Source organism: Myodes glareolus, chromosome 25 (assembly GCF_982192425.1).
Source record: "Myodes glareolus chromosome 25, mMyoGla1.1, whole genome shotgun sequence".
In the NCBI taxonomy this organism is placed as follows: Eukaryota; Metazoa; Chordata; class Mammalia; order Rodentia; family Cricetidae; genus Myodes; species Myodes glareolus.
The window spans coordinates 10,362,611-10,379,688 of NC_142050.1; the positions used below are offsets into that span (position 1 = coordinate 10,362,611).

A 17,078-nucleotide genomic window follows, 5' to 3' on the forward strand; every position below is an offset into this window, starting at 1 on the left:
TAACTGTAATCAACAGATCAAATTGTCAAAATTTAAATTTTGCATATTAAATTTAGAGGAAAGAGGATGTGGCCTGTATGTTAAGTAGGGCTAAAGAGTGGAGGTGATAGTTTAGAAAAACCATGACAGAGGAGGCATTAAAAAATTCAATGTGGGTTTCAGAATACGGATTTTCTATGTGGTAGATTATATCATTTCCAAATTCCTCTGGCCTGTCCTTAAAAAGAGCGGTCATTTAATTGCCTCATTAGCATCAGGTTTGATAAGATGACATCCTTTAGTAGTAAAGGAAATGTGAGAAATCGCACCTCTCATGAAGAATTATCGGCCCCCTTGTGTGCTGTTCTCTCTTCTCTTTTCCCTCCATGACAAGATCAAGTTTTGGTCTAGACAGTGGTTGCTTTACCAGCTCGGGTGTGAAATTGAAACCTTTCTGGAGAAGAGCCATTGCTTACCTATGATGGGCACGTTTTGAAAGTAGGAAAGAGAGTTTTATTGTTTCAAGTCATAGCTCTTGTGATTAGCAGCAGAGTCTATCTCAAAAAGAATTACAGGTTTGATCAATGATGCAGAGACTTGACTAGATTCAAACAGAAAAGAAGTCGATTATATACTGCTAAAAAAGTAAAAACAAAAAATCCTCTTAGCTTTGGGTTTTCAAAACCGAGATGTGAATTGATATTTTATTTCCCCAATCTTCTGGAAAAAAGAATCGGATAGAAAGATATGCTTGTGCTTATGAACTCCTTGCATGGATTCAAGCCAAGCATCGAGGAAGAGTGTTAACAGAACCAGCACTAGCCAAAGACCATTAGCTCTGTAGCAGCTTATACCCAGTGACGGTTCAGTACCTGTGTACAGTTCTCATTCTCTTGCTGAATAAGAGCTTCACTATAGTTATCCAGTCTTCAGTCTCTGCTCCACTATAGAAATTTGGGGGTTTTTTGTTTGTTTGTTTGTTTGCTAGCTTGCTTGCTTGTTTAGGAAAAATGGTTGTGAATTCATAGATCTTCAGACCAATCAAATACAACCGTAGAAAACAACAACCTAGAAATCACAGTATTGGACCGGGAATGTAACTCGGTCCTACATTCCTCATACTTTATGTGAGGGCTGCCATACTTAGCATTAAAACGGAAACAACAAGAAGATAAAATGTGTGGCAAAACAAGGAAGGCAAGAAAAAGTAGGTTAGGAACGACAGGAAAAGAAAAGATAATAAAAGAAGATTCCACAACATCACTTATGGATCATAGACTCTGAGTAGGAAATAAGGACAGGCAGGCGTGAGTGTTAGGGTCTCAGAGGTGAGTGGATTTGGAGCAAAAAGAATCAAGACCTGAATATCTTGAATGAAGTGTCCTAAATATTTGTAATGGAAAAGACAGACTCTGTTATATTGGCCATTTGTTTACATAAATATATGCTTTTTCTAGGAAAAATTATATTTAATTCTGCTAGCGCCTATCTCAGAATAGTTACTTGACTTGGAAAATGGGGCATTCAAAAATAAAAATAGTGTAAAAAGATGACTGGGAAGATAGCATAGTTTAAAAAAAAGAAGCTTACCTTTCAAGTATGAGGGTCTGAGTTTGGGTCCCCAGAACTCATGGAAAACCACATGTGGTGGCATGCGTATCTAGTACTACTACAGAGAACAGACAAACCCTAGAAGCTACCAGACAGCTGGTCTGGATATATAATAGCACAGAATAAGTAATCCTGGTGCATGCCTTTAATACCAGCATTTGGGAGGCAGGGGCAGGTAGATCTGTGAGTTCAAGGTCAGTCCGGTCTACAGAGTGAGTTTCAGGACAACTGGGGATTTACAAAGAGAAATCTGTCATAAACAACTACAAAAAAAAAAAAAAAAGGAAAAAGAAAAAAGAAAAAGAAAAGAAAGGAAATCCTGTTTAAAACAAGGTAGAAGACAAGGATCAATCCTCGAGGATGTCCTACAACCTCCACATGGCAGCCAGGATTCACACATTCACATACATAAACCTACTCAATACTCGGAAATATAAAAAGAGCAAATAATATAGAAAACATTAAAACTGTGGCAAATATCACATGGTATTATCAGGGAAAAGGGAACTTGTAGTTCATACATATAAAATATTCTTAACAAAGCAGAGAGAAATGAAAACTTATACTGTGAGTTCAAAGTGTATAGAAAGGGCTGAGTTTAGTGCAGTGGAACTTGGTTTTCATAGAGAGGGGACAAGGGAAACGAAGATGAAAGTTAACTCAAATTTGGGTGAGTTTAAGATTTGGAATTTTATCCTTTAGGTGGTGAAGACTCAAAAAGTATTTCTAAACACAGAATAAAGTAACTACATGGCGTAAGATCTTAATAATGGATTGGGTACCTTTCAACCACTTCATTGTGAGGTTTGTACCATGCTTACTTCTTGTTCTTTTGTTTTAATTTTTTGATTGATCTAAAATTTTAAAAATATATAAATAATAGTTGTTCAAATTAAATGAAATTGTAGCTAGACATTGTGGCATATCTTTATAATCTCAGCATTGGAAAAGAAAAAACCAGGAGGTCAGTCTCAAGGATAACCTTAGCAACATAGTGAATCTGAGACAAATCTAAGCTACAAAAGACTGTGTCTCCAAACTAAACATCAAACTAATAGATATTATATGGTAAATACCTCTAAATCCCCATCAATAGCACCCAAGATAAATTAATGTTCTTATATATAGTCCTTGAAGATGCAAGCCTAGAAAATTCTGGAAGTTATGGTGATTATGTGTTGTTATTAATGCATGACAGCAAAGAAATAGCTTCTTTTGAGAAAAATAATTTAATAAATGAGCCATAGAATACAATTATATTAATGTAAATTGAAGACAGAATCATATTTTTGTTCAGTTTGCATTTAGAATTTTAATTATTTTTCTAGTAGATAAATTGACAATTGGAGTTATTTTTCTGATAACACAAATGCAAATACCTTCACTTGTTAATAAAGATTCTGCAGCTATCCTTAATCTAAAAACAAATATGTTCATCTACTAGTAAGACAATTTAACATAAACTACCACTAATTATGAAATTTCTATTAGAAAAATGAAAGCATTTTTGTCTGAAAGTTTACTCTGACTGTTATAAATCTCAAAGCTTCACTGCTATAGTTTAAATTAAATACTTGAAATACTTTATGTATAAAATTCAATGAATATTAAAAAGCTGAGCCACAGTAATTTAGCAAGTACTTCTTTTCAGTGAAACTTTATGACTACATAATATTTTAGAGAAAAAAAATGTGTGTCTTATTTGGAAAAAGACATCAGATATCTAATCTTTATATGATAGACTTCAGATTATCTCATTTTTCATCTCTCTTCTCTGATGCTATTTATTATCTAGCTGGTGTGGGAAGTCCTTCTGTACATGTGCTGCTTTTATTGGTTAATGAGTAAAGAAGCTGTTCTTGGCCAAAGACTTAGCAGAATATAGCCAGGCTGGAAAAGACACAGAGAGAAAGTAGGAGTTGCCATAAAGCCACCAGATGGGGAAAACCTGAGCTGCCAACTGGAGCCTTGCTGGTAGGCCATGAGACTCGTGATAAAATATAAAATAATGGAAATGGGATAAATTAAGATATAAGAGTTAGCCAATAAAAATCTAGAACTAATAGGCCAAGCAGTGATTTAAATAATATAGTTTCTGAGTGATTATTTGGGGTCTGAAAGGCCAGGAACGAACAAAAAAAAGTGGCCTCCTACATTTATCTTAAGCTTTTATTTCCTCTATGGATTCTTTAGTTCAGTCAGTCATTTGCTCATGAATGTATATTGAATGCTTGCTAGGTACTATTTGCTGTGCTGAGTGGGGCTGACCGATATACAATAACAAAGCTTTATGAGAAATACCACAACAAGAATTAGTATGTAATTTAACTTTCTTTTGTGATGTTTACTTAATTTACAGAAAATGAAGTAATTATCTGCCTGCTGTGTGTATGGATTTGTGTGTGCAGGAGTATCAGAGGTTAGTGTCTAGTGTCTTCCTCAGTCACTGTCCACTTCAGTTTTTGGGGTAATCTCTCACTAGACTGGAGCTTATGGATCTGACTAGACTAGCTGGCCAGTAACTCCAAGAGTTCTCCTGACCTTGCTTCCCTTCCTCTGGAACTGATAGGTGTGTACTACCGCTCCTGGCTTTTACGTGGCTGCTAGAGATTGACTCGGGTCCCAATGCATGTGCAGCAAGCACTTTGCCACTGAATTATATCTCCAGGTCATGACGTCATTTTTGAAATCACTGAATCCATGATACCTGTGAAGTAACTTCAATTAGAGACATGTTAAGCCAGGTAAGATGTGTATCATTCGTGAGATCAATAAAATTTGAAAATGAAGAGCCTACAGATAAGGGTTAATATAGTGCAAATTTGGTGTGGGAAGTCCTTCTATATATGTGTTGCTTTTACTGGTTAATGAATAAAGAAGCTGCTTTTGGCCAATGGCTTAAGAGAATATAACAGGCTGGAAGAGATATATGTAGAGAGAGAGTAGGTAGAGTCAGAGAAATGCCATGGAGCCACCAGAGGAAAAAGACACAAGCTGTCATCCAGAATTTTGCCAGTAGGCCATGAGCGTCATGGTAAAATATAAAATAATGGAAATAGGTTAATTCTAGATGTAAGAGCTAGCCAATAAGAAACTAGAGCTAATAGGCTAAGCAGTGGTTTAATTCATACAGTTTCTGTGTGATTATTTTGGGTCTGGGAAGCTGGGAACAAATAAGTGGCCTCCTACAACACAAACAGATGAACTTGTTCACAACCAATATATAAAAGGAACCTGTAGGAAGAGAAGACACTCTGCCTAAGACTCTCAAGACTATGAGCAAATGAAGGCCAGGCCAATAATGATACAGTAAAACAATGAGAACTGAAGGTCAGCACATCAGTCAGGAGTCAACCAGAGAAGCAGAACTCCTAAGCCACATAGTAAAATATTTTTCATAGTGAATTGCTATGACACAGTCTGTGGAAACAAGCATTTCCTGTTCTACCCAAGGTCAGCAGGGGCGTCAGTAGGGAAGGGATGAGGCCTTCCAAACAAAATGGCATTAGATACATGATAAGTGTAACCACAAGAATAGAAGCCACAACACTGGTCTATTGCCTCCAAATTTCCGATATCAATATCCAATCCTCATATTATGGGGATCCCACAGAAGAATCTACATCTCTTTCTAACAAAACTAAACAAAGTTCCATCTAGAAGGCTATCTAAGAAAGGAATCTGGCAGGGTGAAAGTACTAACAACTGTCCTAGATGATCTCAGCATTCCGGATGTGCTCCTCCTTAACCCCATTGAGTTATGTGTCCCAATGTCTCCTTTGCAAACAGGTTAAGCCACATTAACTAAGAGCACAGCACCCTATTTTCCTGTTTATTGACTGGCATGAATGGCCCAAAGTGAACAAGTAGCAGTCTAAGCGTTTAGTTTAATAAAATCGTTGTTGTGCATGCTGATAGAAGTATTGCTCCATTAAAACTAAAGTGTCTATGCCAGCAGAGCGGTGTTAAAAAGTGATGATTTCACAGTGAGCTGCTAGGGTTATAGAAACAAGAACCGCTTCCATATGTAAGCCCTCTGTTTCGAGTCAATAGTAATAGGCCCTCTTTGCTAACTTAGAATGTATATTATCTAGAGAAATGACTCCACTCACCAAGGTATTGCTCCCAATTTGCACTGTAACTGTGTCTTCAAAATATAATCCCACCTATTGTATTAGGTGAGTTGTTTATGGGAATAAATCATATGTTCAAGCTACCAAATTCCATGAGTTTGATCCAATTTTCATATTTTATTTGTTGTAAAGTGAATGCATTGAACAGAAGCAATACTGTGCCAAGCAGGCAAGCAAGTCAAATCTATGACTACAGGGTTGAGACCATTGATAACAAAGCAGTGATGCTTTAAAGACTGTTCATTCTTCCTTTTTCTTCCAATTCTTTGATGAGCATCCATTTGAAACAAACATTTTCACATTCTTTGTTGATTTTGAAAGTTCAGTTTTTTCAAGATAGGGTTTCTCTATGTAATTGTCCTGACTGTCCTGAAACTCATTCTGATATCAGACAGAGCTCGAACTCAGAGATCTGCCTGCCTCTATCTCCTAAGTGCTGGGATTAAAGGCGTGCAGGAAGATTTTAGACGCACAAGCACACACACGCGCACCCGCACACGCACACGCACACACACGCTCCCCTGGATATTTCCGTCTAAATAAAATGGATAATGTAGGTCATTGCTGTAAGTGCTGCTTCTGGGAGGATTATCTTTCACTATTGTTCAAGGCTAATCTAGACTAGGACTATAGTGCCGTTGCTGTTTAGTATAGGTTTGAATGATAATGTTTCATACAGATGATCATCTGTAGGTCACATTTCTTCATTGGTTTATTGGAAATAGGAAGGTAGTAAGGGAGTAGCCCAATGGCTGAGCCTTTGCCTCATCTCTCCAGGGCCCTGTGTTTAATCTAAAATACTAAAAACAAACAAAACATCATGTGGGAAACTGTCCCTAGGCTCATACGTGCAGACCAAGAAGGGAGGAAACACTGATAAAGGAGTATGGACTATTGTTATCTGGGGCATTTGCTCACCCAACTCATTCAAACTTTAAAAGCTAGAAGAACCCATTTGGCTTTTGCTTCTCTGTAGTACTTGAATGCTGCTGTTTAATAAAATCTTATGGCTTTATTTTCAAACAACACCCAGATTTTGATTTAAAAACATATGCAACATGTTACAGGTATCAGTGGAAACTTTGAATTACACATGGCAACTGAAACACAATCTACATTGCTACCTAGATTTATTGTAGAACCATCTTTATTTTGAGTCCTTTCCCAAACTAGCAGCATTTTGGGTTGCTCAGTGACTGTGTTAGCATAGCACACTCAAAAAAGGTGAATACCACTCAAATACAAAAGAGAAATGAGGATTAAGTTGGAAAGATGGCTCAGCGGTTAAAAGCACTGACTACTCTTCCAGAGAACCCAGGTTCAATTCCCAACACCTATATGGAAGTTTACAACTGTCTATTACTCTGATTTCAGGTGATCTGACACCTTCATGCCAATGCACACAAAATAAAGTTAAATTTAAAAAAAAAAAGAGAAGTGTGGACTAACTGATAAAGAATATGGAGTTTCTTTGGAGTGATGTAAATGTCCTAGAATAGTGGTGATGGTACTCTCGAACAATTCTTTCAGTATTTTTGTTTTGTTTTGTTACTGTTTCTGTTTTTGAAGACAGGGTTCTTCTGTGTAATAATCTTGACTGTCCTGGATTTACTCTGTAGCCCAGGCTGGCCTGTAACTCACAGAGATCCGTTTGCCTCTGCCTCCCGAGTGCTGGGATTAAAGGTATGCACTACTCTTTCAGTATATTTAAAGCCACTTCACTGTATACCAGAAAAGAATTAATTTTATGGTATGTGATCTATATCACAATAAGGTTGTAATAAAATCTCAGTCCTAAGTTGAGCACCCTCAAAAATGAATCTTATTTTTCTAAAGAGATGACTGGCTGGCTATGGCATGGAGGTAAAATGAAAATGTAGTTTTTATGACACTTGTTTCAGCATTTGAAGTTTTATCTATCCTATGCATGAAAAATTGAGTTCTATAAATATTTTTCAGTATTGTTCCTTTGTTAAATATGTTCCTAATCTCTCAGAGTTGAGGCTTGAATCTTTTACTTGACCCAAATTTTTCTATCATTGTAAATTTCCTGTCATTTCTCTCTGAAAGCACTTAGGATTTTCTTGAAGTTCAGAAATTCCAGCACATTCTGCTAGTTCCCTTTTTTGAGAGAGGGTTTCTCTGTGTAGTCCTGGCTGTCCTGGAACTCACTGTGTAAACGAGGTTGGCCTTGAAATCACAAATCTGCACACCTCTGCTCCCACCCCCCAGTGCTGGGATTAAAGGCGTGTGCCATCACTGCCTAGCTATTTGTTATTGTTCCTCTTGAATATCCCTGAAATACTAACAACAGCAAGATTAAATCAGCTAGAGATTTGCTGGGAAGAATTTGTCTTTAACAGTGTGCCTGTTTTAATGGGAGCTCACCAAATCCAGCAGGACTGGGACTGAATGAGCATGCCATCAAACTGGATTCTCTGAATGTGGCTGACAATGGGGCTGACTGAGAAGCCATTGATAAAGGCACTGGGACCTGTTTCTACTGCAAGTACTGAATTTTTGGGACCCCAGTCTATTTGGATGCAAAGCTTCTTAGGCCTGGATGTGTGTGTGTGGGGGAGGGCCTTGGACTTCCCACAGGACAGGGTTTCCTGCCCTCCCTTAAGGAGGGAGGTGAAGGAAGGAGGGTGAGTGGGGGAGCAGGAGGGGAATGGGAGGAGGGGAGGAAGTGTAAATTTTTGAATGGAGAAATAGAAGAAAAAGAATTTGTCTTTAAAGGGGTTTAAAATGATAGTTGTTTTGACTGCCAGCTGCACTTTTGGGTTGTCAAATTAGCTTAACACTGCGAGGTTAGGGGAAAAGAGTTATTCTTAGTGATGAATGATCTATTTTTTTTTTTTTAACAAAGATTCTCACTATGCAGTCCTGGCTTGCCTAGGAATTCAGTATGTAGACCCGGATCATCTTAAACTTAACACCAGTCTGTCTGCTTCTGCCCTAAGTGCTGGCATTAAAAAATGGGTCACCATATTCATCTGAAAAAGTTTAATTTTAAATGATTGCCTATCAGACAAGACACAGTGTACTATAAAGATGAACACTTAGTGTTTAAGAAAAACGATTTAATAGTTTGGAAGTAGATACTTAAAATATATATCAATGATATCACAAGGACAAATTAAGGAGTTCCCTCCGAGAAGTTGGACTGAAGTTTACAGAAGTGCCTTTGTAATCCACCTGTCAGGAAATTGGTTCAGTTACTGCTTTTGTGGCTGCCCATATCATAGCCATGTATCAGCCAGGACACTCCTATTTTGGCACAGGAGTAAATTCTTTGGAAGCTTCATGCTTGCTGTCTTGCCTGGTACAGTTTGCTGCCACACTACAGGAAGTTGGCTCATACTTCTTTTTTCCAGGTTTTCCTTATGGCCAAACATAAATCACATCTGCAATCCCATTTCTAAGAGACTCTGAGACCTGTCCTACAGATGAAGAGGAAAGAGATGAGTCTAATTTCAACTAGAAAGGAAGGTCTAATTACATTGACAAAGAGAGGTTCTCTGATGTTGCAACCCATTTTCAATTCTTCAGGTATCCTTATCAATCAATATACTCAATGTTCACAAAGAGTTTACAATCTCAATCTGTGGTTCCAGTTCACTGGCTGTTGGCTTTCTTCATTGATTTTATGAGATGAGATTCTTTTAGAGCAATGATTCTCAAAGACACAAATGTGGATACTGCTGTTGACTTTTCTTTCCAAGGGACATTTGGCAAAGTGTGGACACATTTTGAGTTGTCACAGCTTGAGTGAAGCTGAGTTGTTATTGGCATGTAGTGGGTAGAGGGAAGGAGTTGGAGCATCTTACAAACAGGGTCACCTTCTACAACACATTATCTAGCCCAAAATATTCATAAGTGTCCACACTGAGAAATCCTAGTTTTGAGTAACAGAGAATCTGTATTTCTTGAAACAAGTTTTGAGACAAGAATTTAAAACTCTGGGCTTTTGCTCATCATATAAACATACAGATATATTTAATATTTATTATTTAAGTATATGTCTAATATTTATTATATTTGAATATATGTTCATTCAATAAGTATATATTTGAATTTATAAATATATATTTTAATATATATTCAAATATATATAAAGTTATTAGAGTTGCTTTTCAGTCCAGTTCAGAACACTCATTTTTGCTGTTTTTGTTCCATCTTGCTGTTCTATTATAAGAAGTAATTGTTGCCCCGTTGACTGTGATCAACAGGCATTTTATTCCAGGTGCTCACATGTGATATTTAAATAATTATTTTTCATTACAATATTTTCTTTCTATTGGTAATAAGATTCTTACTTTGTTTCAAGACAAACCATGTCAAATGAATCTTAATTTCAAAGTGGCAGAATTTTATTTCCTTTTTATTTCTTTTAAAAATTTTTAATTTACTCTTCTCTAATGTATTACATCCCACCCTCAGTTTCCCCTCCCAATCCCTCTGCCACATTCCCCATCCCTATTCACTCCTGTTCAGTTTCTCTTCAGAAAAGGGCAGGCCTCCCATGGATACCAACCAAACATGGCATATCAAGTTGCAGTAAGACTAAGTAGACACCACCGTTTAAGGCTAGACAAAGCAATTCTGTATGAGGAATAGTATCCCCAAAGAGTCAGAGACAGTCGCCTCTCCTATTGTTAGGAGTCCCACAGAGACCAAGGAACACAATCATAACATATATGCAGAGCCTAGACCTATGCAGGCTCTGTGATTTTCAGTTCAGTCTCTGTCTGCCTCTATGATCCCAGTAGAGTTGATTCTGTGGGTTTTCTTGTGATGTTCTTGACCCTTCTGAATGCTGCAATCCTTGCTCTCTGCCCATCCCCCATCCCCTTCTACAAGAGTCTCTGAGCTCTGCCTAATGTTTGGTTTTGGTCTCTTTTCCATCAGTTGCTTGATGCTGCCCCTGATGATGACTGTGCTGGACTCCTGTCTACACATATAGCAGAGTATCATTAGAAATCATTTCATTGACTCTACCCCCCACTCCCCACCTTGGTGTTTGGTGCTCTCCTGGATCTCTGGGCCATCCAACCTCTGGTTCCTGGTCTTCCAGGTCGTATTAGGAATAGACTCCCTTTCATGGCCTGAGTTTCAAGCTGGATCAACCATTGGTTGCCCACTCCTCTAATTGTTGCACCACCTTTATTCCAGCATATCTTGGAGGCAGGAAAAATTGTAGGTCAAAGGTTTTGTTGTTGGGCTGGTGTCCCAATCCCTCCACTGGAAGTTCTGCCTGGGGACAGGAAATGACTGGTTCAGGTTCCATATCCATTAGTAGAAGTCTTCAATAGGGTCACCTATTGACAGAGGTTTCTGTCCAGCCCGGACCTGCAACCATTCAGTTTCAAAGAAACTCACAGAGGTTTATATAAACTAGTTGGTCTAGTAGCTCAAGCTTCTTATTAACTAACTCTTCTATCTTTAATTAACCCATAATTTTTGCCTGTGTTAGTCACATGGTTTGGTACCTTTCATCAGATGCTTCCTCTGCATTTGAGTGACGCCTGTAGACTGAACCTTTTCTCTTCCCAGAATTCTCTTATTTTAGTTGCCACACCTATGCTTCTTGCCAGACTTTATTAAACCAGCATTTTATTAAACCAATAAAGTGACAAATCTTTACAGGGTACAAGACCATTGTCCCACAGTAGTCACCCTCATAGATTCCTGGGGGTTTCCATTATACTAGGTTCTAGTTTGCTCCCAAGATGCTGCCCTCAACTCCAGTTGTCTCTCCCTCTATTCTCCCCCTATTTGATCTCTCCTGTTCCCACCTGTACCCACCTTCAGGCACCCTTTGATTTTTACTGTATCTCCCCTTCCCAGAGAGATTCACGTGTTCCCTGGTTTGAGCCCTCCTTGCTGCTTAGCTTCTCTATGGACTGTAGCATGGTTCTCCTTTACTTTATAGCTAATATCCACTTATAACTGAGTATATACCATGTTTGCCTTTCTGGGTCTGGGCTGTCTCACTCAGGAAAATTTTTTTCTAGTTTTATTTATTTTCTGGGAAATTTCATGATATTATTATTATTTTTTTAGCAACTGAGTAATATTCCATTGTGTAAATGTACTACATTTTCTTTAATCCATTCTTTAGCTGAGGAACCTTTAGGCTCTCCCCAATGTCTGATTATTACAAATAAAGCTTCTATGAACAAAGTTGAGTTCAAGTGTCTTTGTGATAGGATGAAGCATCCTTTGGGCATATGCCCAGAAGTGGTATACCTGGGTCTTGAGGTAGATGGATTCCCAATTTTTTGAGTAACTGCCATAATGATTTCCAAAGGGACTGTTTAAGTTTGCACTCCCATCAGCAATGGAGGAGTTTTCACCTTCTCCACATCCTGCCAGCAAGCGTTGTCACTTCTGTTTTTTATCTTAGCCATTCTGGCAGGTGTACGATGGAATCTCAGAGTCGTTTTGACTTGCATTTCGCTGATGGCTAAGGATGCTGAACATTTCCTGAAGAGGTTCTCAATCATTTGAGACTCCTCTGTTGAGGATTCTCTGTTTATATCTGTACTCCATCTTTAATCGTATTATGTGGTTTGTTGATATCTAGTTTCTTGAGTTCTTTATATATTTTGGAAACTAGTGCTTTGTCAGAAATGGGGTTGATGAAAATATTTTCATTGTGATTTTAAAAAATGGCACAAAGAGAAGTCATGCCATGAACAAGGTTCACATAGGAAGTTTGTTGGAAAAGGAGAGAGAAGGAGGCAAAGAAGGGGGCAGGCAGGGGAACAGAGACCAGTCTTTGGGGACAAGTGTGGCAGAAGAAAAACAGAGAGAGAGGGAGAAAGAAAGAGAAAGACAGCAGGAGAGAGAGGAAAAAAAGAGGAAGAGACCGGGAGGTGAGTAGGCCCACCTTTTAAAAGGAAATGTAGCAACTATGCACAGAAGGTGCTCTTAGTGACTGCAGTTAAGGACATATCCAGTCAGGACCCTAAGGCAGGCCAGTAAGGATGCCTAAATGCTAACACTTCTGCTTTGTAGGCTACCGTTTTGTCCTATTCAGTGTCCTTTGCCTTACAGAAACCTTTTAATTTCATGTGATCCTATTTTTTTATTGTTGATTTTAGAGCCTGCGCTATCGGTGTTCAGCTTAGGAAGCTGTCTCCTGTGCCAATGCATTCAAGGCTATTCCCCACTTTCTCTTTTATCAGGTTCAGTGTGTCTGGTTTTATGTTGAGATCTTTGATTCCCTTGGACTGGAGTTTTGTGCAGGGTAATAGGTGTAGATCTATTGGCATTCTTCTACATGCCAACATCCAGTTAGACCAGCACCATTTGTTGAAGATGTTTTGTTTTTCTCATTGTATAGTTTTGGCTTCTTATAAAAAAAAATTGAGTGTCTCATAGGTGTGTGGATTTATGTCTGGTCTTTAATTTAATTCCAGTGATCAACCTGTGTGTCAGAAATTGGGATGTAAACTTGTAATTACCCAAACTCAGATGCCTAGATGCCAGTATAAGAACAGCTATGGCAATATGGCATCACCAGAGCCCAGTTGTTCTACAGCAACCCCTGAATATTTCACGACAGACGAAGCACAAGAAAACGACATTACAACCAACTTTATGAAGATGATAGAAGTCTTTAAAGAGAAAATGAATAAATCCCTTAAAGAAATCCAGAAAAACACAAACAGTGGGAGGAAATGAATAAATCCCTGAAAGAAAGACAAGAGAAACCAAACAGGTAAAGGAAATGAATAGAACTGTTCAAGACCTTTTATTTCTTAAATATGTTAAAGTGCCCACCAGGTTTTCAGTCTCCACGTGTTCTGACACCTGGACATTTCTGCTTTTAAACATCTCTGCCACCTTTACTCCCAACCCCACCCAGTTTAGATGCATACTTAACCTTCTGTGTCTGAATAGAAATATAAATTCCTCTAGAATGCTTTTCTTGTGTGTGTTTCCTTCTCTCTTAGTATGTGTATTCTTTCCCTGGTTGCCCAGAGTGAGAAACAATAATTTTTGTACATTCAACTGTAGCTTAAGTTCTGGCAGGGAAAAGAGAATAATCATTTTTCATAAGGTACATATGCCCCCTTTTTTATTTTTTGACACAGGGTTTCTCTGTAGCTTTAGAGCCTATCCTGGAACTAGCTCTTGTAGACCAGGCTGGCCTCAAACTCACAGAGATCCGCCTGCCTCTGCCTCCCAAGTGCTGGGGTTTAAGGCATGTGCCACCACCACCCGGCTCATTTTCAATTTTTCCAAACATTTTATTTCCCATGCTACCCATACCACCATTCATCATATATTTGTGGAATAAATGAATGAATCTAGTAGATTTAATTCAAACCTTGGCCTAATCTCAATAAAGAGCAGGTTAAAGACTATCATACTGAGACTGCTTCAGATCCTAATATTTTATTAGCTTCTTTAGAACAGAATGTGGCTTCTGAAATTGATATATGACTGCTGCATCTGGTACATAGACTTAGGTCCCTCCAAACACCATGTTATCACGTTCCAAAGAGGTAGTGATTGCATGAACTGTTTTTAGTAACAGAAGAAAGCCATACACCATGACAGTTTTCACATACTTTGGTGGGTGTACCAGGCATGGCAAGATGGAGGGAACTCTGTAACACACTCTGGATGCTATCTATCAACATTCTTAGCCCCTTGATTGGTGGAAAAACTAGTGTTTTGTTCAGTTAACCCACACCAAAATGACTTCTATCTGTTAGTCACACATTGTTAGATCTGACATGAAGGTGCGAAAGGAATGGCTATTTAGTAGCTCAGCTATAGACTGGGTTAGTTGGTAATAAAGCTCTGGAATTAAAACTTCCCAATCTCTCCAGAGTTTAATCAGTTTTAATAAAATTATCTGGCGTAGACACAGCTTTTTTTCTAGAAATTCTTGTTCAGGGTTTACCCTACTGGCTAGGCATAACATTTTGTACATATGTGTGAGGGGTCATAAATCATTTATTAAATATTATAATGTTCCTCGTAGCTTGGAAGGCTTAGTTATAGGATCTGACAGAGAAGAGGTTGAGGGCTAGGCTGGACAGTTTATCTTCAGGAGAGAGGAATAGCTGGTAACTACATTAAGAAACAAACTCCGAGGACACAGCAAAATAATTAGTCATGATCAGGATCTTAGTTATAAAACAATAACAAACAAACAAGCAAAACCAAAACTCCTTTGTATCTGACATAAAATTCTCATTCACAGACCTTTGGCAGAAAACATATTTTTGTGCATTCCTATTAAAGGAAGAGCAGTTCAAGGAAGCAGTAGGAGGTGATGGGGTTGTAGATATCAGTTATGGTTTTTAGTAGTCCTTTAATGAAAAAATTAAAATCTTAAAAAACACAAACCAGACTCAGCATTGGTCTTACATGACTGGAAGGAGATGGGAGGACAGTTTCAGGGAGGTCTAGTCTCTCTTGAGGCTATGGGCGGAGTTTTGGGGCTGTGCGCGAAACTCTGTCTTGACGTTTCTCGGCTTCACTCGGCTTCCCTCGTCTACCTTCGGCTCTCTCCCGGGAGGGAGCGCGTCTGCGCACGCGCGCTCCGTTTCTGCCGCTTGCAGCGGCCCTTTAGCTCGTGGTTTGGTTTTTTACTTCCTTCTCGTCAGAGCTGTATCCGGGTCGTTGCTCTCCCCATTGTTTCAGCCCGTCGCCCTCAGACTGTGGGGATTCTGGGTCTTTTGTTGTCTTCTGGTGCAGGATAATAAAGTTTTCTGTTCTTTTTATTTCTGGTTTTTACGGGGGCAGCTCCCCTCGCCGGGCGGCCGGGCGGGCCTGGCGCCTCTGACCCGGGAGCACGGGGGAAGGGGCGGGGTGGGGGTGGGGAGGGACGGTGGCCCGCCCCCGGGGTCGCCCCTGCTCGGCCGGCGCACCGCCCCGCTTAAATAGCCGCTCTCGGACTGGTCTCCGCGGCCCTCCGCGCGTTCCCGCTGCCTTGCCTCCTGCAGCCTCTCCCTAGGTCTCCTCCAAACGACCACCTCACGGATTCCTTAGTAAGTGTATCCGAGGCCTTGGTCGGCCCCTCCCGACCCTTCCCGAAGTCAGGGCTTGCGGAGCCCGGAGGACTGGGTGGGTCCTGCCTGACAAACGGACCCCTGGGAGTGAGCCCTGGCTTCTGGGTTGCAGTGGGTGTACGTTTTTGTCCGTTGCGGGGTCTAAGAGGGATTCCCGAGTAGTTACTGAAGCCGGTCCCTCGAATGTGTGTCAGGCGGGGGTCTGCGAGGGTTGGCTGGTTTGGTCGTGGCTGCACCACAGGGGCAACCTGGCCTTCTGCAGTCAGCGTCCACAAACCCAACTTCTCCCCAAGCACTGTGTTGAGAACTCAGAGTCCTTGCACGATGTCACCCCTACCGTCTTTAGCATCTCAGCTCTCCCTGTTCGGTGAGATTGTAAAATGACTGTAATATTTTCTCTTAACAGTGGATCGCAGCTCCAAGAGGAGGCAGGTGAAGCCTTTGGCAGCTTCTCTTCTGGAAGCTCTCGATTATGATAGTTCAGATGACAGTGATTTTAAAGTTGGAGATGCTTCAGGTAAACGCTTCCTTCCTCCTTCCCCTTCGCACCTTTCTCCGGTTCCGTGTATTTTTAACTTTAATTTTTGAATCAGTTTTGATTAAAATGCTCATTTACAGTAAAAGCACACATACCATTTATTTTGTTCATTTGATTTCCCGCATTTTCCCAAGATCCTTTCACTAGATCCTGCTATGGTTATCTGGTACAGAAGACCCCTTTTCAAAGACGCAGAAGCAGTTTTTTCTGTCCTATACCCTAAAATGCATTTATGCTTATATATTTTAGTGAAGAGTTTAGTTAAATTAGGGTTTTTAGTTAAATTAGGGTTAAATTTAGTTATATTAGGGTTTAGTTAAAGGAAACTGAGAAACATAAAATTATATCTGAAAAAGATCAGCAAACACATGAGCATTGAAAACTTTTGGTATTTCTGCTGCTTTGATGAACATTTAGATAAAGTGAGAACCTTTCTACTTTCATCCCTTACTCTTGAAGTAGTGGACTTACACTCAGGACCTTGCTCTTGCTCTCCGGCTGAGCAATACTTCAGGCCCTCTAAAATGTTTTTAGTATCCCATCATGCAGTTTGGTATTTTGAAACATCTTGCTCCCTTTCTCTGGCTCTCCTCTGCTTCTAAAGGTAGTGAGAGGGCAGGGAATTAGTTTGAGTTGTGTTACTCTTAATGGCATCAGCAAACAGTTTGCATTATAGATTTTATAATAGCTCTTCATGGAGATAGTTCTTTAGAGTCACAGGGGTTCTGTACTGGGTATAGTACTGAGTTTAAACGACTGCTCAGGAGGGTATTCATAAAT

The 17,078-nt window shown here is 39.5% G+C and overlaps 1 protein-coding gene across 3 annotated transcripts in view; it reads left to right on the forward strand.

Moving 5' to 3' along the window:
• Positions 1–15,570: 15,570 nt before the first annotated feature.
• The window catches only part of Phf14 (PHD finger protein 14), a 135,735-nt gene continuing 134,227 nt past the window's right edge, over positions 15,571–17,078 (forward strand). Inside the window, exons 1-2 of one of the 3 annotated variants that reach the window (XM_048448967.3) lie at positions 15,571–15,739; positions 16,167–16,277. In XM_048448967.3, coding sequence (XP_048304924.3) covers position 15,739; positions 16,167–16,277 — 112 coding nt within the window. In that variant the 5' untranslated portion in view covers positions 15,571–15,738. The remainder of the gene's footprint in view (positions 15,740–16,166; positions 16,278–17,078) is intronic. The other 2 variants (XM_048448966.3, XM_087901812.1) reach the window with 2 other exon arrangements.